Genomic DNA, 22,650 nt, shown 5'->3' on the forward strand with positions numbered 1-22,650 from the left:
AAAATAGTTGGGACAAATAGTGTAAAATGCAATAAATAGAAGTTAATGTGGAATGTGATTCCTGCCACATACTCCAAAGCTCATTTAGCATATGTTGTACAGAACTGCACAACTTATGTAAGATGTGTTAAATATTTTTAAGATAGTTTTAAGAAAACAGCATTTTTAACCTGTATGTCAACTTGAAGCTAGCAGCTGAAAATCATCCATAAAAGTTGCATAATTTTTGTGATAGAGGCTCATAGAAAGATACTGTGTGCACTAGTAAAACAATATTAATTGTTTGTTGTTGGTAAAGTCCTAAGAAACTAATAAATGCAGAGAATAAACATTAATTTCTTGGTGAGACCATTAATGGTTTAATTAGCACGATCGCTTGAGACTGAGAATTAAACTGATGCTGCCTCGATTTTAATAATATTTTTAATATGAATGATTTATCTGCACTGCAGTTTTGCACTTATTTACACAAACTTTTATTAAAACGTGTTAATTAAAATGAAAGAATTTCATTTTTGTCGTAACTTTTGTGCTAGAAACTAACGTGACCACTGCTGCAAAGCAGGGCTGCCCCCTACTGGCGGACTCTGTGTATTACAGGCATTAGTTTCATGTACAGAGACTGTTTTGTTAAATCTAAAAAATGTCTCTTTAATTTTATTCAGAAATAAAATGTAAATTGTTTGCATAAAAAGTAAGAATACAGTTTAGAAATAACCTAAATAAAGTTGACCTTTAGTGAGAGAAAATACTATATTTACGTAATGCTGTGATTCAATTTATTCAGTCTTTTATGCAGGTGTAAGAGCAATAATTAATAATTGTTAAAGGTTATTTTATATACAGTTGTATATTAATTATTGCTCTAATACAGGGATAGCGGAATATACAGGTATTTCTGGTAACCTGCTCACATCCAGATTTTTTCGGAATTTACCTCCGAGGTCACATCACGCTAAGGAAAATCCAGATCCCCCCTCCTGCTCTTCCTGCTCGGTTCCTGTATAAACCTGAACTGAGGCTCTGTGCAGAGTCTAAACACTTCTGCTCTCTCAACATGCAGTCTGTACTGAGATATTTAGACCTGACCTCTGTAGCTCTGGCCGTGTTGGTCGGTCTGGTCTCACTGGTTATACTGGAGATCTTCAGGTTGAGATCATTAAAAAGACAGTTACCTCCTGGACCTACACCACTGCCGTTTGCTGGGACTACATTACTGTTCTTAAACGATCCTGTGGGTCTCATCAGATCGGTCAGTTTCTGGTTTCATTTCTCTTAAGACTTGATTTAACTCACAAAAGAAAAGATTTCAGGGTTTTTACTGATCATTATATTTATAACATGTAGAAATGTGTAGAATTTGATGTCACACACACTCAAGAGTGAAAAGTTAATAAAATATTGAAGTTACATTATTTTGGTAAGGTGGTAACATGTGAGTGAATCATGATTGGGTATAAAAGTAGACCCACCAAAGGATCAGTCTTTGCAATGATGGGTCGTGGCTCACCACTATCTACCAAACCTTATGAGAGAATTGTCACACAGTTTAAATTCAATGCAAGATTCTAACTCTTTCACCATCTACTATACATGACATTGTGAAAAGGTTCAAGGAATCCAGAGAAATCTCAGTCCATGTTGGGAAAAGCTGGAAACCACATGGGTCTTGCTTATGTGTGAAGATACCATTGACTTTACGTGTCAGAGGTGCCGGGTGCTAGTCTGCGGCCCTTCGCTGCCATTGTAAGGGTGGTACAAGCAGCAAAAAAAATTTAAATAGGGAATTAGAAATGACTAAATTGGGAGAAAAGAGAAAAAAAATGCAAAAAGCATATTAAAAGTGTCATATATGCCGCTCAGGTGGCGCAGCTGTAAAAACACACGCTGGAACCAGAGATGGGATCTCGAATACATCGTATCGAATCTCAGCTCTGCCTGCCGGCTAAGGCTGAGCGGCCACATGAACAACGATTGGCCTGTTGTTCAGATAGGGGCGGGACTAAGCCAGATGGGATCTCTCTCTCATGACTGGTGCAATTACGACCTCCGCTTGCTGATTGATGGTGCCTGGACACGCTAAAAGGAGAAAAAGGGGAGAAAATGCATGAAGAAAATAATAAAAAATATTAATTTTTTTTGACCCAGTAGATATTTCCAACAGTTGCAGAAATGATTAAACTTTCATGACCATGGACTGGAACTGTGAGTCTTTGGTTTGGATATTTCCTCTGCAGCTGGTGCGGTATGGTGATCTGTCCACCCTGCACATAGGAAAGAGACCCTTGGTGTTGCTGAATAATCTAGATGTGATGAAGGAAGCTCTGGTTCAGAATGGAACTGCGTTCTCCGGAAGGCCGTACATGCCCATAATGGAGTGGATCACCAATGGATACGGTCAGTTCTGCATGACTTCTCATTCATTTATCATTGCAGTTCAGACACCTGAGCATGAGCCTGTTAGACGTCTCATTACCAAACCATGGACATTAATATGGGTCAGAACCACAAGATTCCACAAGATTTTGGTGTCCATTCAGTCAAAAAAACATTTGAGGTCAGGCATTTATTTAGAGAAGAAGACCTGACTCTCTATCACTGTTCCAATTCATCCCAAGGGTCTTTACAAGTTCTTAGTATGGAAAACTTAGAGCATAGAGCCTTTATGACCATTTTTGCTTCCTTATTTCTTTGCAGGTATTGTGATGGTCACGTACGGTCATATGTGGAAGCAGCAGCGACGTTTTGCTCTCCACACGCTGCGTAACTTCGGTCTGGGGAAGAAATCCGTGGAGGAACGAGTGTCTGAGGAAGCACAATGTCTCATCAAAGAGATGCTTAAACAAGAAGGTCAGTCATGAAGATCCTCATCTGCACCCAGTAAAGATTGTACTGGTGTACTGGTGTAAAGCCTCTTCAGATTTTGTAGCTCACTTTTAACTTCTGGCTGTTTTGAAAGGAAAGGCCTTCGATCCGATCCATCTCACCATGAACGCCGTGTCCAATATCATCTGCTCCATCGTGTTTGGAGATCGCTTTGAGTACGACGACCTGCGCTTCGCTAAACTGCTGAAAATCCTGAATGAAAACATGGTGCTGTTTAGCTCACCGCTTGCATTGGTAACACTGAGCTTTTTTTAATCAGCATCACTGCTCAGATATTTCAGAGTCAGAGTCAGAGAGGTTTTATTGTCATTTCAGCTACATACAGGTACATATTGAAACGAAACAGCGATCCTCTAGGATCACGGTGTAACACGGTACAAAAAGTGCAAGACAAAACAGTGTAAATACAACAATAAATACAAAAAATCCTATAATAAATAACTACAAAAGATATTCCTAATTATCCCTAATCTAAACAAGTAATTAGAAGACAGGACTAAAGACAAGTGTTAGTACATGATGGTGAATAGATGGTACAATGGTTCATGAGGTAGTGACATGTACATTAGCAGCGTAAAATTGGCAATGAAGCCTAAGAAGTAAATAAGGTGCAAAAATACAAAAAGACTTTTTCGTTATTTGAATAAACAGGTAAAAACAGTCTAACATAGTCAGTATAGTTCAGTGTGTGGCAGCAGAAAAATTTCCGGAGGAAATTGTTGCAGTACTGAGTTGAGGAGTCTGATTGCTTGTGGGATAAAACTGTTACACAGTCTGGTTGTGTTGGTCTGGATGCTGCGGTATCGTCTCCCAGACGGGAGCAGAGTAAAAAGTCCATGTGATGGATGGGTTGGATCGTCCACAATGCTGAGAGCTTTGCGGATGCAGCGGGTGTTAAAAATGTCCGTGAGAGATGGAAGAGCGACCCCGATGATCTTTTCAGCTGTCCTCACTACTCGCTGGAGAGTCCTGAGGTCCGACGCAGTACAATTTCCGAACCAGACAGTGATGCTCTCGATTGTTCCTCTGTAGAACGTGGTGAGAATGGGGGGTGGCAGATGAGCTTTCCTCAGTCTTCTCAAAAAGTAGAGACGCTGCTGGGCTTTCTTGGTGATGGAACTGGTGTTGAGGGACCAGGTGAGATTTATACATACTAATTTATACATCTAATTTATACATTAGATGGCGAAAGTATGTGGACACCTGACCATAAGCTTGTTGGAATCTCAACACACCAAACTCTATGTTAAAAGTATATAGATTATTTTATACACCTTTAATAATTGAAAAGGTGTCCAAATACTTTCAGAATGATGGACAGATAGGTGGGGTTGGTTGGGTAGGTGGATGAACAGGTAGATAGATGACATATGGAGAGTGAATTGGATGATTGGATGGATAAGCAAGCTTTATATTGCTGTGAGTCTTGAAGCTGCTACACAAACATGAAGCCTCTACCATGTACATTTTTGACTTCTGCTGTATTCTCTATTACAGATGGTCCACTTTTTTCCCTTCACAATGCACCTCCCTGGTCCACATCAGAAGATCTATCAGAATGCCAAGGCTTTAAAGGACTTCATCCGAGAGGCCATGGTGGAGCACAGAAAGACGCTGGATCCTGAAAATCACCGCGACTTCATTGATGCCTACCTCATGGAGATAAGCAAGGTAGTAAACTACACTAATTATTAACAGTTTGAAGGTCCTTTCTTGTTCCAGCACAGCGTTCTTGTTCCGTCCGTCCATGCAGACGTAGTTTGACATGCAAATGTGCTAATACACAAGTAAATGAACTGGAATGAACACAATACTGTACAGACACACTGTGACTTCATATAACGGCTCAAACATGATTCGGTAGAAGGTGTGAGGGTCATGCGTCCACATACCAACAGTTTCCAGCTGTCTAAATATGATTGGATGTTATTTAAATATGACTTCTCCTTTTGAGCAGAACAGCTCAAGCGAAGACTCGACGTTTCACGAGGAGAACCTGGTAATGTCCACCTCTGATCTCTTCCTCGCTGGAACTGAGACCACATCGACCACGCTCAGATGGGGCTTCATTTTTATGATGAACCATCCAGATGTTCAAGGTACTTTTCCAAAAGACTCTCAGATCCCAGCTGTTAATGCACACCGCCTCAGTTTAAAGGTGCAGTGGGTAGAATAAAGTGGTTTTTATTTTACACAATCTTTCTGTTCTCTGCTTTTCTTCTCCTGGACTCTAGAGCGCTGCCATGAGGAGATCGTTCGCGTGTTGGGTTACGATCGAGCCCCTAGCATGGACGACCGAGCAAAACTCCCGTACACACTCGCCACCGTTCATGAGATCATGCGCTGTGGGAACATTCTCCCACTCGGCGTGTTTCACTCAACCACGCAGACAACACAGCTACGAGGGTACACCATCCCTAAGGTAATCTCTCCTGACTGGAATCTCTGTGGTTGGTCTCATCATTTGTAGATACGTTCCTGCACCCTCTGGATCCTGCAGATAGAACATAGGTGACCCGGTCCACAATCAATCCAGAACAATGGGCTTAGAGGCTGCTGTTTGTAAAAGATACATTAGGTGTTCAGGAAGCGAGGGCTCCCTTTTTCGTTCTAGCCTCTAAGCCAGTGGTGATCTAAAGCTTACTTGACTGTGGACAGTGTCAGCCAGGTTTTAGCAGCTTCTTCCAGTTTTAGCAGACCTGTTTCTCATTGTGCTTTTTGTAGTAATCTGACGAATATGTTTCAGAACAGGGTGTCAATTTGTTCTATGTACTTTAAATGGCTGCAGTCAAACCTTATACATGAGGGCACAGAGAAGTCCCCAATGTAGTCAATCATAATACTTAATGAGGAACTGGGAGACCATGCCACATTCATGATGCTGTATGTATATTTCTCATAATGAACTTGCAAGAACTGTTTTGGCCTAAAGTACGTGGACATCTTTCTATCAACTTGTTGGACATCCGTTCCAAAGCTCACTTCATAGTGTTCCAATTCATCCTGAAGGTGTATATTAGACACAACAGCACTGCTGGAGTTTTTAAACACTGTGTCCACTCACTGTCCACTCTATTAGACACTCTTACTTAGTTGGTCCACCTTGTAGATGTAAAGTCAGAGACGATCGCTCATCTATTGCTGCTGTTTGAGTAGCTCATCTTCTAGACCTTCATCGGTGGTGACGGGATGCTGCCCACGGGCCGTTGTTGGCTGGATATTTTTAGTTGGTGGACCATTCTCAGTCCAGCAGTGACAGTGAGGTGTTTAAAAACATCCAGCAGCGCTGCTGTGTCTGATCCACTCATACCAGCACAACACACACTAACACACCACCACCATGTCAGTGTCACTGCAGTGCTGAGAATCATCCACCACCTAAATAATACCTGACCATTGAAGAACAGGGTGAAAGCAGGTTTAAAAAGTATGCAGATGGACTACAGTCAGTAATTGTAGAACTACAAAGTGAAGCTGATAAAATGGACAGTGAGTGTAGAAACAAGAAGGTGGTTTTAATGTTATGGCTGATCGGTGTATGATTGTGCTCGAACTAGGAAACGCTGATCATGACCAATTTAACAGCCGTAATGACGGATAAAGATCACTGGAAACATCCGGACACGTTCAACCCCGAGAACTTTCTGGATGAGAACGGCCAGTTCTGCAAAGACGAATTCTTCCTTCCTTTCTCTCTGGGTGAGATGATGATACCTACTGCCCTGTAGTTCGAAAAGCTATTAGTAGATAACATGATGTTCTTAACGGCGTGATGTCTGTGACGTCTCTGTGCTGCAGGTCCGAGGGTTTGTCTCGGCGAGTCTCTTGCCAGGACAGAGCTCTTCATCTTCTTCACCTCTCTGCTGCAGAGGCTTCAGTTCTCCTGGCCCCCCAATACACCACCTGTTGATCTGGATGGCATTGTGGGTACGGTGAAAATGCCCCATCCGTTCCAAATGATCTGCAGGAGTAGACAATCCTTCTAATAATTGTTAATAATAATTTTAGGTGTTTGTGCCACACCTTTCCTCCCATCTCCCCAAATATAGTGGTAGGTTGGGCTATACCACTAAGGTGTGTCGCCGGAGTCCTGGCACTGTTTTGCTTGGATTGATGTGTGGTAAAGTGTTTTATGTATTTGGTGTCTCTTTTTGTGGTGATTTGCTTTACACTTAAGATGGTAGCTGCACTGTTCTGGTTACCAGACCACCATAGTCGTATTAATCTCTTTTATTTCTTTATTTCTGTCTGAATTTTACTGCGCTTCTAATCTTCAGCACTATTCATCATTGGTTGTAAATTTGTTTTTAAATAAAGTTATGCTGTTTCTATTTGTTCTAGAGCAATTCTTTTAAAAGTATTATGTATTGTTATATTGTTATATAGAGAAGCTCCAATTAATGCAAGTGGACACCTTCACAACCTCCTGGATTACTGACTACCTGACAGACAGTCCGCATTTTGTGAGACTGAAAGGAGGTGTTTAGGTGATCAGGTGGTTAGCAGCATAGTAGCACCGCAGGGGACTGTTCTCTCACCCTTTCTCTTCACCCTGTATACCTCAGTACAACTCTGAGTCCTGTCATCTACAAAAGTTCTCAGATGACTCAGCAGTGGTGGGGTGTATTAGTGGTGGAGATGAGGGTGAGTACAGGGATCTGGGTGACCACTTTGTCTCATGGTCAAGGAACAACCACCTTCTTTTAAATGTGGCCAAGACAAAAGAGATGGTCCTAGACTTCAGGAAGACCAGGACTGCTTTGAAACCCCTCTGTATCCTGGAGGAGGATGTGGAGGTGGTGGAAAATTACAGATACCTTGGTGTCCATCTTGACGACAGACTAGACTGGAAGTGCAACACTGAGGCTGTCTACAGAAAGGGCCAGAGCAGACTTTATTTTTATAGGAGGCTCAGGTCCTTCAATGTATGCAGCAAGATGCTACACATTTTTAACCAGGAAGGCTGGTTCTGTGCTGGGTTTTGCTCTGGAGCCCCTAGAGCTGGTTATTGAGCAGAGAATTTTGCACAAGCTGCTCAACGTAATGGACAACACCACACACCCGTTACACGACCTGCTGATTAAACAGCAAAGTGCCTTTAGTGGAAGGTTCCGCCAACTTCCGCTGCAACAAAGAGCGCTATAGGAAGTCATTTCTGCCCACAGCGGTGGCAACCTATAATAACTCTCACTGGTGCAAGAGAAGGACGAAGAACCTATAACACCCACAAAAGACAATTAAACTTACAATTTGCACATGGTACTGTTTTATTTGCACAGTTTTAAATTGCACATCTGTAACTGCACCGTTAGGCTCCCCCCTTTTTATTTTTCTTTTTTTCTTTTGTTCTTGTCCTGTTAGATGATTTTATATTCTTATATTTTATATTATTATATTTTATTTTCTTTATATATATTTTTAGATTTTATATCTTACTTGTATTTACATTTGTCTTAATTTTTTTTTATTCTTTCTTTTACCTCATTGTAATGTCATTGTGTGATGTTTTTTGTAATAATTGTTATTGCTGCTGCGACACCACAATTTCCCTTTGGGGATTAATAAAGTACTCAATCAATATAATAAATTTGTAATAAACAATTTGTACCTCAACTTGCAGTCCTCCAAAATTTACTAGATCCACATTTCTTAGGATTTCTATATACACACGAGTGGCAACGTGCAAACAATGTGGGAAGCAGACACTGGATTGACCACATCTAAAAACACACCCAGATAGGTTTCATTTGTTTACACTAGCTGCTTATCCATCCAGCTATATAATCAGATAAAGCGTTTATCTGTAAGTTCTGACAATTCAGACACGCCTACTGATATTAAGTTCTCAAGCAAGTTATATACACCGACCAGGCATAACATTGTGACCACTGACAGGTGAAGTGAATAACACTGATTATCTCTTCATCACGGCACCTGTTAGTGAACCTTTTTTCATAACAAAAAGTTGATGTTAGAATCAGGAAAAATGGGCGAGGGGTGTGTCCCGGTCTGCAGTGGTCAGTATCTATCAAAAGTGGTCCAAGAAAGGAACAGTGGTAAACCGGCGACAGGGTCATGGGCAGCCAGCACTCATCGATGTCCGTGTCCTGACCATTGAAAAACAGGGTGAAAGGGGGTAACAAAGCATGTAGAGAAACAGATGGACTACAGTCAGTAATTGCAGAACTACAAAGTGCTTCTATATGGTAAGTGGAGCTGATAAAATGGACAGTGAGTGTAGAAACAAGGAGGTGGTCATAATGTTATGGCTGATCATTGTATATAAGCCATACTTAAACTGCTCGGTTCCTGTATAAATCTGAGCTGAGGCTCCTCTGTGAGTCTAAACACTTCTGCTCTCTCAACATGCAGTCTGTACTGAGATATTTAGACCTGACCTCTGTAGCTCTGGTCTTTTTGGTCGGTCTGGTCTCACTGGTTGTACTGGAGATCTTCAGGTTGAGATCCTCAAGTGTTACAATGGTCTTGAAGTCTTAAAGTCTTGAAAGCTGTTTGATCATAGGATGTATGTAACTCATACATCTGTAACATACATACATCTGTGTCATTTATCCATAAACACAATGTAAAGTGAATCAAATAGATCAAAGACAGCTATTTTTTCACAATGACCAGAAGTTTGGCTGAGAAAAGCGGTTTGTTTGTTTATTTTTTTATTAGGATTTTAACGTCATGTTTTACACTTCAGTTCACAAGTTTAATGTCAAACACAGTCATGGACAATTTTGTATCTTTAGTTTACCTCACTTGCATGTTTTTGGACTGTGGGAAGAAACCGGAGCACCCGGAGGAAACCCACACAGACACAGGGAGAACATGCAAACTCCACACAGAAAGGACCCGTACCGGCCCACCTGGGGATCGAACACAGGACCTTCTTGCTGTGAGGCTACCCACCGAGCCATCGTGCTGCCCGCTGAGAAAAGATGAGGCATTTAAACCCAACAACACTGTATCTACTGTCAGACATAATGCTGGTAGTTAAATCCTGTGCTAATAAATTGCAGAAACTATAATTGCAGAATAATAAAGAATGAACTTGAACCCAAATGTCTTTAATTTTAGCAGTACATTGGTGTTCCAGCAGGGTGTCGACTCAAAACAAACATTAAAACGGGTTTTGGAATAAATAAATCTGGCTGAAATGAAGCATTTGGAATGGATTTTGTCCTGATGACTTGCTTGTAATTCTGGCTTGTAGGTGTTCGGTGCTACCCTCTTAGCCGTTCTAGCGTCTGGGGTTGGTGCACGCAGCAAAAACTTTTAATAGTGAATTGGAAATGACTAAATTGGGAGAAAAGGAAGGACAATGCAAATTGTGTGAAAGAACTTAAATTTATGAACATTTATTAAGAAATGTGTCACTAAGTCACAAAAAGAGCATCTATATAAACATTAAACTGGAACTGTGAGAAAATTCATCTTGACTTGGTCCTCGGTTTGGATATTTCCTCTGTAGCTGGTGCGGTATGGTGATCTGTGCACCGTGTTCATTGGAAGGATGCCCACAGTGTTGCTGAATAATCCAGATGTGATGAAGGAAGCTCTGGTTCAGAATGGAACTGCGTTTTCCGGAAGGCCGTCCATGCCCACAATGGAGTGGATCACCAGCGGGTTCGGTCAGTACTGCATGACTTCTCGTTCCTTTATCAGTACAGTTTACCATGACTCTGTATCTTGAACCAATATACTGTATGGCTAAAAGTATGTGGACATCCCTCCTTATTACATGTTATAACCAAAATTTTACCCACTTGTGGAATTTGAACTTGCACCCTTCCTGTCATTGATTTAGAAACCTAAAGTATAGAGCCTTCAATGGCACTTTTTGCTTTCTCATGATTTTGTAGGTATTTTAATGGTCACGTACACGTGTTTCAGTAATGGATACTGAAACAAGAAGGTCAGTCATGAAGATCCTCATCTGCATCCAGTAAAGATGTAACTCAGTGTACTGGTGTAAAGCCTCTTCAGATTTTGTAGCTCACTTTTAATTTCTGGCTGTTTTGAAAGGAAAGGCCTTTGATCCGATCCACCTGACCATGAACGCCGTGTCCAATATCATCTGTTCCATCGTGTTTGGAGATCGCTTTGAGTACGACGACCTGCGCTTCGCTAAACTGCTGAAAATCCTGAATGAAAACATGGTGCTGTTTAGCTCACCGCTTGCATTGGTAACACTGAGCTTTTTTTAATCAGCATCACTGCTCAGATATTTATACATTAGATGACGAAAGTATGTGGACAACCATGTTTTCAGGTCCGTCAGGATTCATTCTGACAGAGAGTCTAGATCAGAGGAGCCCAATACATCGATCACACAGTACACACTGGTACATCGTTCCTCATTCAAACAGCTCAGCGTGACTGACATGACATGTGGCCACTGTTTGTTTAATTTGCGGTTTGCTACCAGAACTACACCTCATCCCGCGTAAAGCAGCGCTAATTTATAATGTTTTCTGAGGGAGAAATTTTAACCTACAATCTGACACTTATATGAAGTCGAGGGCCTTTGCTGGTCAGTTTGGAACTGCCTTTTCCCACATGAAAATAATGAAGTCCAAATATGGGTCAGTTCTTACTGATGAACACCTGAAAAACTGTTGAGAATCAGTATCAGCAGCTCCTGTCCAGATAAACCTGACTGATACCATTCAGAGCAGATAATCCTATGGATAAGGTCAGTGTGATTTATCAGTCACTTGCCCTGTAAAACATCAATACAGGAACTGAATCACATTTTAAACAGCTTCAAAGCTTTTTTGGAAAAATGATGAGGGGACCGTAAAAAGTAGATCATGATGACCTGTAGACTGAAACAGTAGATCTCAAGCCATGAAAGTGTGTAAACTCCTGGTCTAGATGTACAGAATGGAGAGGTATTTGACAGGGATAAAAAGAAAAACAGCCACTAATACAGTGATAAGACTTGAACTCTCACAAATTGGCACAGATTGAACTTTGTTATTTTTTTTGCAAAGTGTTTGCAAATTTTTTATTTTTTTATTTTTGAAATAGCAGACTGATTGAAGGAGCAGTTCAGTGATGTCAAAAGTGGTTTGATAAAGTCGAGTACAACATAAATTACTGATATAAAGGTGAAAGGAACATTAATGATCTTTTAAGTTATTTCAACAAAGTTGAAAAAATTGGCCTATTTTTGTCAGCATGACCGATTTTCATCTTCCAAAGGGGGGAATGACAGAAAAAGTTTGGGAACCACTGTGCTAGACTAAAGTTCAGATCTGCTAAGAACAGACAATGTGTGTGTCACTTCTTTCTGATTTCCAGGTACCAGAACTGAGGAAACATGCAGGACCAACACTTAAAACAATGCAATCAGTGAATGGAACTCACAGATGCGTCGTGCATTGTACTGTACATGCAATGGAAAAAAAGAGCCACAGGTCTCCTGATATGCAATTAAGCACCGTTTACCTACTTTATCTAATAGTGAACATAACAGGAAGTTCGTTTTGCGTTTTCATTTTGTGTTGTTGTCACGTGACCTCCGTATTCAAACATCATAAAATATTACAGCCAGTTATGGTCCGAACGCAGTCCATCCACAGAATCAGGCCATTATGGGAGAGCTCGGCTCCGAACTACACTCTCTACTGCGGCAAATCATCTGGAAAGGGTGGGGCATTCTGACCACACCCACAATGCCATCCAGATCAACAGGTGGGGTATTGGGGGGCCAGGAGAACTGCAGCCTCTGCATCAGGGAGGTGAAGAAGATGAAGAGCTCAGTCTTGGCAAGAGACTCGCCCAGACAAACCCTCGGACCTGCAGCACAGAAACGTCAGTGAGTTTGTACACTTGAGGTGGAACTGTATGATGATTTCACACTATAAAAGCTATAAGTACATATATAGTGATACACACTGTATCTAACAGTCACATTCAATAAATGTCGTATAATTAAAGGCGCCTTACAATTGAATGGCACCCTGTCCCGGGGACACTTAACCTGCTGAGACCCTGACCAGGATAATACAATTGATGGGCAGTTGTAGCCTAGTGGTTAAGGTACTGGACCAGTAATCAGAAGGTTGCCAGTTCAAACCCCACCACTGCCAGGTTGCCACTGTTGGGCCCTTGAGCAAGGCCCTTAACCCTCAATTGCTTACATTGTATACTGCCACAACTGTAAGTCGCTTTGGATAAAAGCGTTTGCTAAATGCCGTAAATGTAAATGAAAACAGTCAGGGTTGCCAGATATAACCTGTTAAAAATCCTGCCATGACAGGAGTTACACTATATGGACAAAAGTATTACCATTTCATACCATTTTAAAACTGTGAGCATTTCTATTAAATTGCTCATGCTTTCTTTTGTAGCTTTAATATTTCCATTCTTCTAGTAAGCCTTTCTACAATACCTTGGAGTGCTGTTGGGAATTTGGCCATCCCACCTCAGACATGGCCAATCGGTCTGTATGTAGACGCTTGACCGGCAAATAGTACGTCTGCTAAATATCATAATTTTCATAATAACATAAATTGAGGTACATCACACCCCAAAATCAAGTGACAAACATTCCCAGAATAATAAAGGCTTTTAATAAAGGCAAATACGGCTCACATGGAACTTATTAAACCATAGTTTGCAGTAATTTCTGCTCTACTAAAACACATCTCACCCAGAGAGAAAGGCAGGAAGAAGTCGTCTTTGCAGAACTGGCCGTTCTCATCCAGAAAGTTCTCGGGGTTGAACGTGTCCGGATGTTTCCAGTGATCTTTATCCATCATTACAGCCATCAGATTGGGTTAAATCTCAGTTCCCTGCCAATTTTCAAACAGAGTCAATTCAACTTCTCTTGATAAAGAAATAAAAGTGCTTCCACTGCATCTGGGTTTAAAGTGAGAATAAGCATGCATGTAACATTAGTATGTAATAAATAGTTCCTCATTACCGCAGGAATGGTGTAGCCTCGTAGCTCGGTTGTCTGAGTGGTTTGGTGTATCACACCCAGAGGCACGATGTTTCCGTAGCGCTGGATCTCATGAACGATGGTGTGTGTGTAGAGCAGCTTTGCTCGGTCGTCCATCCTGGGAGTTCGATCGTATCCCAGAACACGAACGATCTCCTGGTGACAGCGTTCTGGGAAAAACAGGAGATGAAGGAAAAAACATTATCACAGATTATACAGCAATAACTGTATTTTATTTCTACATACATGGATGGATATATTTGATGGAACTGATGAATTTGTGTATTGGATGGACTGATGGATGGATGGACTGATGGATGGATGGATGGACAGATGGACGGACCGATGGACTGATGGATGGACTGATGGATGGATGGACGGATAATTTTGATGGAATTGATGAATGAGTGGATTAGATGGATGGTTGGACGGATACAACACTCACACTTTTGAAAACGTCAGTTTCAACTCAACTCTACATTTACATTTACATTTCATTTTCAGCATTTAGCAGACGCTCTTATCCAGAGCGACTTACAGAAGTGCTTCCACAGTGAACATTTCATTCCTTAAGTTTAGATAGACAACAGTCGAAGAACACAAATCTGCTAAAACCTGTTAGAACCAAAGTGCCTTTTTTTTTTTTTTTTTAAATGGAAAAGATTGGAATAAAGTGTTAGTAAATAAGTACAAATCAGCCTAAGTGTTTAGTAAAAAGGTGTGTTTTTAATCGTTTTTTAAAGACAGCAAGAGACTCAGCTGTTCGGACAGACAGAGGAAGTTCGTTCCACAATTTGGGCGCTAGAACAGAGAACAGCCTTGATGCTTGTCTTCCTTTAGTCCTGGATGGAGGCTCAAGTCGAGCTAGACTAGAGGCTCGGAGGTTGCGTGGTACAGAGCGGGGTTTGATTAGACCCCGAAGGTAGCTTGGGGCTGGTCCATTTTTGGCTTTGTAGGCGAGCGTCAGTGTTTTAAACTGAATGCGTGCAGCTACAGGAAGCCAGTGAAGAGAATGCAGCAGTGGGGTGATGTGGCAGTGTTTAGGTTGGTTAAAGACCAGACGGGCAGCTGCATTTTGAATGAGCTGTAAGGGTTTAATAGTGGCCATGGGAGCTCCTGCCAGGAGGGAGTTGCAGTAGTCCAACCGAGAGATTACAAGTGATTGCACCAGAATCTGGGTAGCTTCTCTGGAGAGAAATGGCAGAATCTTCCTGATGTTGTACAGGAGGAACCGGCACGATCTCGTCATGTTGGCTATATAAGGAGAAAAGGTCAGCTGGTTATCCAGGACAACACCAAGACTTCTTACCTTATCAGATGGTCTAATCTGGAAGTCATCCAGAGAAATGACTAGGTCCTGGGTTGGAGACAGATCTCCAGGAATGAGCAACATCTCTGTCTTGCTGGGATTAAGTTTTAGATGATGAGCTGACATCCATTGTGAGATATCTCGCAGACATGCTGAGATGCGAGCTGAGACTTGCGTGTCTGAAGAAGGAAATGACAGAACAAGCTGAGTGTCATCTGCATAGGAGTGGTAGGAGAAGCCATGGGAGGCTATGACCTTACCCAGAGAGCGGGTGTAGATAGAGAAGAGAAGTGGGCCAAGTACAGAGCCCTGAGGAACACCGGTTGAGAGAGTGCATGGGGTAGATATGGATCCCCTCCATGACACTTGGTAGGAGCGCCCTTCCAGGTAGGAGGCCATCCATTGCCATGCTAAACCTGTTACTCCAAGGTTGGAGAGAGTGGTCAGGAGAATGCCGTGATTCACTGTGTCGAAGGCTGCAGAGAGGTCAAGAAGAATAAGAACAGATGACAGTTTGGCTGCTTTGGCTGCATGAAGCTTCTCAGTAACAGCTACAAGTGCTGTTTCTGTAGAATGTGCTGCCTTGAAGCCAGACTGGTATGGATCGTGGAGGTCATTCTGAGTAAGAAAGGCAGATAGTTGGTTATAGACAGCACGTTCAAGAATTTTGGATAGAAAAGAGAGGAGTGAGATAGGTCTGTAGTTGTTAATGTCTATAGTGTCTAGTGTAGGTTTCTTAAGAAGGGGAATGACCTGAGCCTTCTTAAAAGCAGTAGGGACAACACCTGATGTCAGGGAGTTGTTGATGATGGGTGTGATGAAGGGGATTAGGTCCTGCGAGAGGTCTTTGAGGATGGTGGATGGTATAGGGTCAAGTGTGCATGTAGTGGGATTGCTGGATGAGAGGAGCTGTGTAACCTCATCCATGGTGAGTGGGGTGAAGCTGGTGAGTGTGTTGGTGGGTTGAGCTTTACCTGGAGAGAGGTGGAGACTCTACCTATCCAACATTAAATTCTCCTTAGACAGAATGGGCACAAATTTCCACAGACACGTCGGAACACCCAAAATATCCCAGAAAGTCTTCAGAGAGGAGTAAAGGCTGTTGTAGCCACACAGGTGAGGCAACACGTGGTTTGGTAGTCCAACAAGCTCATAGTCCAATGTCCATATAATTTTGGCTATACAGTGAATAATCTGCTTAATGTAAACATGACACCATGTCTCAGAGCCTGTACAGTGTAAACTGGTTTCAGTCACAGGTAACAGAAGGTGATGGTACCCTGAATTTCGGGATGGTTCATCATGAAAATGAGGCCCCATCTGAGAGTGGTGGCTGTGGTCTCAGTTCCAGCGAGGAAGAGATCAGAGGTGGACAATAACAGGTTCTCCTCGTGAAATGTCGAGTCCTCGTTCGATTCATTCTGCAAGTCAAAATCAAAGGATATTATATTATTACTGTGTGGATTTCCATTGGATGCTCTGGTCTTCTTTCACCACATAAACCACGCAGAAGGTGGATTGGCTGCTGAAAGTTGAGTAATTGATTGACTATAGACTGCATTTGAAAACACTTCTGTTTTTTGAGGTTCACAACTTATCATACCATGTTATACATTATTTTTTACACTATATGGCCAGAAGTATGTGGACATTGCTGAAGATCTTCACATGAACCTTCAATCTCTCACCTTGCTCATTTCCAGCAGGTAGGTATCGATAAAGTCCCGGGGATTTTCAGGGTCTAGGGTCTTCCTGTGCTCCAGCATGGCTTCACGAATGAACCCTATTAAATTACTGGCATTTCTGTAGACCTTCTGTTGAGGACCAGGAAAGTATTTGATGATGGGGATCAAATTAAATATCTGCGGAAAAACGAGAACATCTCAGAGCTTTGTTTAGGATCAGAGCTTTGTTTAATTAAACATCTGCATCAGAAGCAAAATTACTCAGCAATAAAACGATAGCCTAATGCAGCGCTGGATCTGAACAGCTGGATCGTAATTCATGCAACTTTCCCATCAGTCTAGCTTGTCATTTGTCAGAGTGTAATTGGGACTCTCTCATAACTAATGCAATTGCGACCTCTGCTGGCTGATTGACGCCGCCTGCACAGAGGCGGGGAAATGAGTGCTGTCAGGGTGTGTCTCTCTGTACACAGTGCTGATCCGCATTGCACTCGTCAAAGTGTAGGTGATAAGATGCATACGGCTGCTGCCCACGTGTCGGAGGGGGCGTGGGTTAGCTTCGTTCTCCTCAATCAGAACGGGGATCTGCATTAGTGGAGAGGAAGGGTGACACAATCAGGCAATTGGATGCGCTAAAAGGGAGAAAAAGGGAGAAAATGCATAAACAATATACCGCTTATGCTAGCCCACTACAGCTGGGATCCAGGGTTTGACCACCCAGTGGTGCTATCAGCCAGTCAGGCATCTATAGTACATACAGGCATGATTTGCTTGGTCTGAAGGGTATGGCCGTGATCCCGGGAAAACCTGAGTCAACACGACCCCCAGGATGAAGCGGTGGCAAAACATGAGAATCATAATTTTTTCTCCTGTACATTATCTGGTCAAAAGTATATAGACATCACTGTTCATTTCCGAGTTCTGGCACACCAATTTACACTCTTAATGAAGGGCAGGTGACTGTCAGTTAAGAGGAACCGGCAAGTCAATCATCTGCACCTTTATGCCTCCTCTGCTGGCCTGGAGTTCTGTTGTATCAGGTATCTTGGGTTACAGTGACAGAGCCACAGACTCGCTCACAAATCAGTCCTAAAGCTGTTTCCACTTTCACTAGTGGGGATGATCATGGAGCCAAACACAGAATCAAAAATACATTCGTAATATCAAACTGCGTAGGGGATGTAAAGCTGCTACAGCGCCCCCTCACTGCAGCACTCAGAATGCAGCCTCCATATGACCACATTTTTGGAACGCAACAACATTTAAAAGGAATTTTGTGTAGTCGTAAGCGTTTGTGTTCAGGTGCTAACAGTATGCTGAGTATGTAAGTTAGAGAAAAAGCTCGCGTGCAGTAATATTACCACTCCAACAGCCGAGCCAGCGAGCTGAATGTTTTCGTTCAGGATCTCCAGCAGGTTGGCAAAGCGCTTGTTGTCGTAATCGAAGCGATCTCCGAAGACGATGGAGCAGATGATGTTGGAGACGGCGTTCATGATGGGGTGGATGGGATTCAAAGGCTTTCCTTTAAAACATAAAAAATCTGTGAGTATAAATCTCAGCGGTGCCACCGGCCTGGTTGGGTTCTCTACAAACACCATTGGTTATGTCTGTGGTGAGGACGGCTGGATGTGTGTTCTTCTACTCGCCAATGCAACAGCGACTCCTACTGTCCAGCTGAGACACTGGCACGGGTGCAGGACGAATAATTTTACCCACTCCAGTCATAGCCAATTAAAGCTCATCTCTATACCACCCCCATCACTAATGAAGGAGGGCGGAGTCACCAATTACTTCAGCCTTAACCATGCAGACGCCTCGACCGGTCAGCAGAGTTCATGCTTGCACTAGGAATGAGGAACGCTGTTTGAGCCATTGTCTAGCCCCGCTAGGTGTGTCTGTGCAGGCGCTCAGCTGGCTGATAGATATATGGAGATAGCTCCATATATAAAAAGAAGCGGCCGTTGGCTCCACACATACTGAAGAAGACATGTTAGCCTGCACCCACTTCCGGCCAGTGTAGGACTCACTACTGTAGCACAGTTCATGAGTGCAATAAGGAATTGGCTATGATGAAGATTTTCATGACTGACCTTCTTCTTTGAGCATCTCTCTGATTAGATATTGTGCTTCCTCGGACACTCTCTCCTCCACGGATTTCTTCCCCAGACCAAAGTTACGCAGCGTGTGGAGAGCGAAGCGTCGCTGCTGCTTCCAGGCATGACCATACGTGACCATTAAAATACCTACAAAATGAAGGCGAAGTAAGCGTGAGGGTTACGGTTGAACTAATAACTAATCATCTCTAGAAATACTGGACAGTATGATCACGCAGTACTGACCGTACCCCTTGGTGATCCAGTGTATCAATGGCAGGAACGGCCTCCCGGAGAACACGGTTCCATTCTGGACCAGCGCTTCCTTCACTACGTCTATGTTATTCAGTATGATCATGGGTCTCCTCCCTACATACAGGGAGCACAGCTCCCCATACTTCACCGTCTGCAGAGATAAAGAGTCAGATTGATACTACAAGTGTATTGTTCAGGATGACTGTTCCAGTAGATGCAAATCAATACAATGTTACACTGTATGGACCAAAAGTATTGGGACACCACTTCTAAATTTTTAATTCATGTGTTTCAGCCACAGCAATTGCTAACGTGTGTCCTGTTCCTTCGTGATCAAGCTCTATAAAGACATGAAGAAAAGCTTGGTTTAAAGAAGCTCCGGTGTCCTGTACAGAGCTCAGCCCCACTGGACAGCTTTTTTGACTGAATGGGCACAAATTCCCACATAAATACTTGCCATGGTAGTGTGTGCTGGAGCAGTATTATTACATTAGGTGCAGCAGTGTTGTTGGGATTTTTATGTAATGCTTGTCTGTGCCCTTGTGCACAAAGCAAGGTCTATAAAGACATGACTCCACAAGTTTGGTTTGGACGAACTCCAGTGACCTGTGCAGATCCCTGATCTAAGCTTTCTCGTCCAACGTTAGTGTCTGACCTTACGAACGCTATTTTGAATAAAGAGGCACAGATTTCCACAGACACATTCCGAAATCTAGTGAAAAACCTTCCTAAAAGAGTGAAGACTGTCATGCTAATAAGGACACGGTTTTGAAACAGGATGTCCAACAAGGTCTTGAGTCTTGATCAGGTGTCCAAATACTTTCAGCAATAAAAACACCTTTGTACGAGGAGTTTGTTGATAACTGATCAGATATATTGGTTAATGTTCTACAGTAACAGGTAGGGAGGGAGCGGTACTGAGATAAGCAACGCTGGCTGGTTTCTATGGTGTTGCATAAGCTTTTACACCAGTGTAAAAACATTTCTGACAAAAAAAACCCAGGCTTCTGACCTTCTACTGATCTCTGACCTGCTTCACCTGCTTCCCTAAACCTGATTTCAATCATAAAGCTTCTTAAAATAAACAAAAATCAGAAACTGACCGATCTGATGCAGTCCATTGGGTTCTTCATGAACTGAACCATGTTCCCCACAAACGGCAGCGGTGTAGGTCCAGGAGGACATCGGCTCCTCGAGGAACGCAACCTGAAGATCTCCAGCATAACCAGCGAGACCAGACCGACCAGCACGGCCAGGGCTGCAGAGGTCAGGTCTAAATATCTCAGTACAGACTGCATGTTGAGAGAGCAGGAGTGTTTAGACTCTGCACAGAGCCACAGCTCAGATTTATACAGGAACCGAGCAGGAGGGGCAGGAAGGGGGATCTGGAGGGAAGGTTATCAGACCGGTCTTTACTTTTGCCATGAATGGGGCAACTTCCTGTCACGTTCACATACTTTATCTTTTGTTACCTCATGCTGTAAAATCAGAGCTGAACAGGGCGTGTCCTCCTGCAGTCCTGGCATTGTTTTGCTATTTTACTGAATGTAGATGCAGACAATTACTGTGTAATATAAAAAAAGAATCTGTGCTTTGTTTATGCTCTTTCACCTTTTTTTGTCAAAAGTAGAAAGAAAATTTCCACTCTCCAACTTTATTGTATTTTGTAAATATGAAAAAATTTGGAATTTGATCCCTGCAACATACTCACAAAAAGCTGGGACAAAGGTGTGTTTACCCCTGTGTTCCATCAGCTTTCCTACTAGTAAGACTTTTTAATGATTTGGGAACTGAGGATTATTGCAGTTTTGAAAGTGGATTTTGTTTTCTATTTTTGCTTGATACGAGAATTTAACTGCTCAAAAGTCTGTGGTCGGGGGTCATGATGCGCTGTACATGTTCAGTAGGAGACAGATCTGAACTGCAGGCATGTCCGACAAGCACACGCACTTTATCTACGAAGCCACGATGCTGTAGTGTAGAGAATCACGTCTGGCATCATTTTGCTGGAATAATCATAAATGCCCTGGGAAAAATGTCTCTCTAAAATCCCAAAGTACCATTATGTCAGTAGACCTTTACACATATGCAAGCCACCCATGCCATGGGCACTGATGCACCCCCGTACCTTGACAGATGTTGGCTTTTGCACCATAACAGTCTGGATAGTTCTTCTGATCTGACCATAGCACACATTTCCAGTCTTTTGGTCCATCTGAGATGAGCTCGGGCCCAGCAAACTCAGCAATTGTTCTGCATAGAACTGCCGCAATGTACATTGTTCTATTTTCTCAAAACAGTTTCTGCTTTCTTTAATTGATCCAGCGACAGACTGTGTTAAGCGTTAAGTGATAACGGTTTTACGAAGCCCTCCCAAGCCCATGTGGCTATATTTATTACATTAGCATGCAATGCTGTCTGAGGGCTCGAAGGTCACAAACATTTCTGGCACAAAGTGATGCTCAATAAAAAAATATACAATAAAAAACACAGAAACAAACAGCTCTGATGATACACATTGACATTTCTAAGCAAAATGATGCAACTAACAGAGTTTCAAATGAGCCAATCAGTGGGTGGCTGAATTTTTGATGCATTAGTCACAAGAACAGTGGTGGTAAGCCAAAGCTCATTTAGCATAAGTTGTACAGAACTGATGCAACATCCTGACAATCACACGTTTTACCCTTGTTACAACATACACTGTATGGCCAAAAGTATGTGGACACCCATACTAATTATTAATTTAGGTGTTTCAGCCTGTGGAAGTTTGTGAAAACAGTTTGGCCAATACATGTTCTGGCATGACTCTCCTCCTATGCACAGATTTGGAGTGGCCTGCACCTCTTTGGGTGATTTTGTAGGGTTTTTTCTTGAACCAATGGGGTTTCTTGATGGGACCTGGTTCATTTGCACAGATTACAAGCAAAATGTGAAACTAAATGAAAAATAAATGATTTTTTATGTGTTGCAGGAGTCGATCGAGACATTCAACGCTCCGAACAGCTCAAAGTTCATCTTCATGTTGAATACCTGCGCGGGAGGACTCATCATCAACCTGGCAACCGCCAACGTCGTCATACTGTACGACTCGGACCGGAACCCGCAGGTGGACCTGCAGGCCATGGTATGAGATCACGTCTGTGATGAGCTCCAGCTTTAGTAAGTCGAGCACAGGTGACATTGCAGCACCTCCTCCTGCGTTTTGTAGGATGGAGCGGACAGAATCGTCCAGAAGAAGCCGGTTCGAGACTTATCACTGACAACGCCGTGGAGGACAGGATCGTGGAGAGAGCCGAGATGAAGCTACGCCTCGATTCTAAAGTCATACAGCAGGGTTTGCTGCTTTGTTTGATTAATCATAAGTGCATTTCAGCCTTCCACTTCATTCCAGTGGGGTTGAGAGGGGTTGGGGTTATTGTGTCATACCTCTATAGCTGTTAGCGATGGGTGTGGCTAAAA

The 22,650-nt window shown here is 42.6% G+C and overlaps 2 protein-coding genes across 2 annotated transcripts; one reads left to right on the plus strand and one right to left on the minus strand.

The window, feature by feature from the left end:
* Positions 1–1,051: 1,051 nt before the first annotated feature.
* LOC134333665 (cytochrome P450 2B4-like) lies at positions 1,052–8,415 on the plus strand. Its single transcript, XM_063015773.1, has 9 exons — positions 1,052–1,252; positions 2,238–2,397; positions 2,698–2,850; positions 2,960–3,120; positions 4,384–4,557; positions 4,844–4,985; positions 5,121–5,308; positions 6,444–6,585; positions 6,685–8,415. Exons 1-9 carry the CDS (start codon positions 1,058–1,060, stop codon positions 6,870–6,872), a joined length of 1,503 nt encoding a protein of 500 aa, XP_062871843.1. The 5' UTR covers positions 1,052–1,057; the 3' UTR covers positions 6,873–8,415.
* Positions 8,416–11,872: 3,457 nt separating this feature from the next.
* LOC134333957 (cytochrome P450 2B4-like) lies at positions 11,873–20,489 on the minus strand. The gene is given in 9 exon segments (XM_063016125.1): positions 11,873–12,699; positions 13,556–13,697; positions 13,829–14,016; positions 16,435–16,576; positions 16,844–17,017; positions 18,202–18,362; positions 18,931–19,083; positions 19,180–19,339; positions 20,292–20,489. Coding segments are annotated over 9 exon segments (1,530 nt in total). The 5' UTR covers positions 20,487–20,489; the 3' UTR covers positions 11,873–12,484.
* Positions 20,490–22,650: the final 2,161 nt, after the last annotated feature.

Source organism: Trichomycterus rosablanca, chromosome 19, assembly GCF_030014385.1.
Source record: "Trichomycterus rosablanca isolate fTriRos1 chromosome 19, fTriRos1.hap1, whole genome shotgun sequence".
Classification (NCBI taxonomy): Eukaryota; Metazoa; Chordata; class Actinopteri; order Siluriformes; family Trichomycteridae; genus Trichomycterus; species Trichomycterus rosablanca.

What these genes read in the sequence shown, in the direction of transcription:
- LOC134333665 (XM_063015773.1), top strand. Translation starts at nt 1,058, where the DNA reads ATGCAGTCTGTACTGAGATATTTAGACCTGACCTCTGTAGCTCTGGCC. An exon ending in GTGGATCACCAATGGATACG is followed by an intron (nt 2,398 to 2,697) that starts GTCAGTTCTGCA and finishes ATTTCTTTGCAG; the next exon opens with GTATTGTGATGGTCACGTAC. An exon ending in TTAGCTCACCGCTTGCATTG is followed by an intron (nt 3,121 to 4,383) that starts GTAACACTGAGC and finishes TCTCTATTACAG; the next exon opens with ATGGTCCACTTTTTTCCCTT.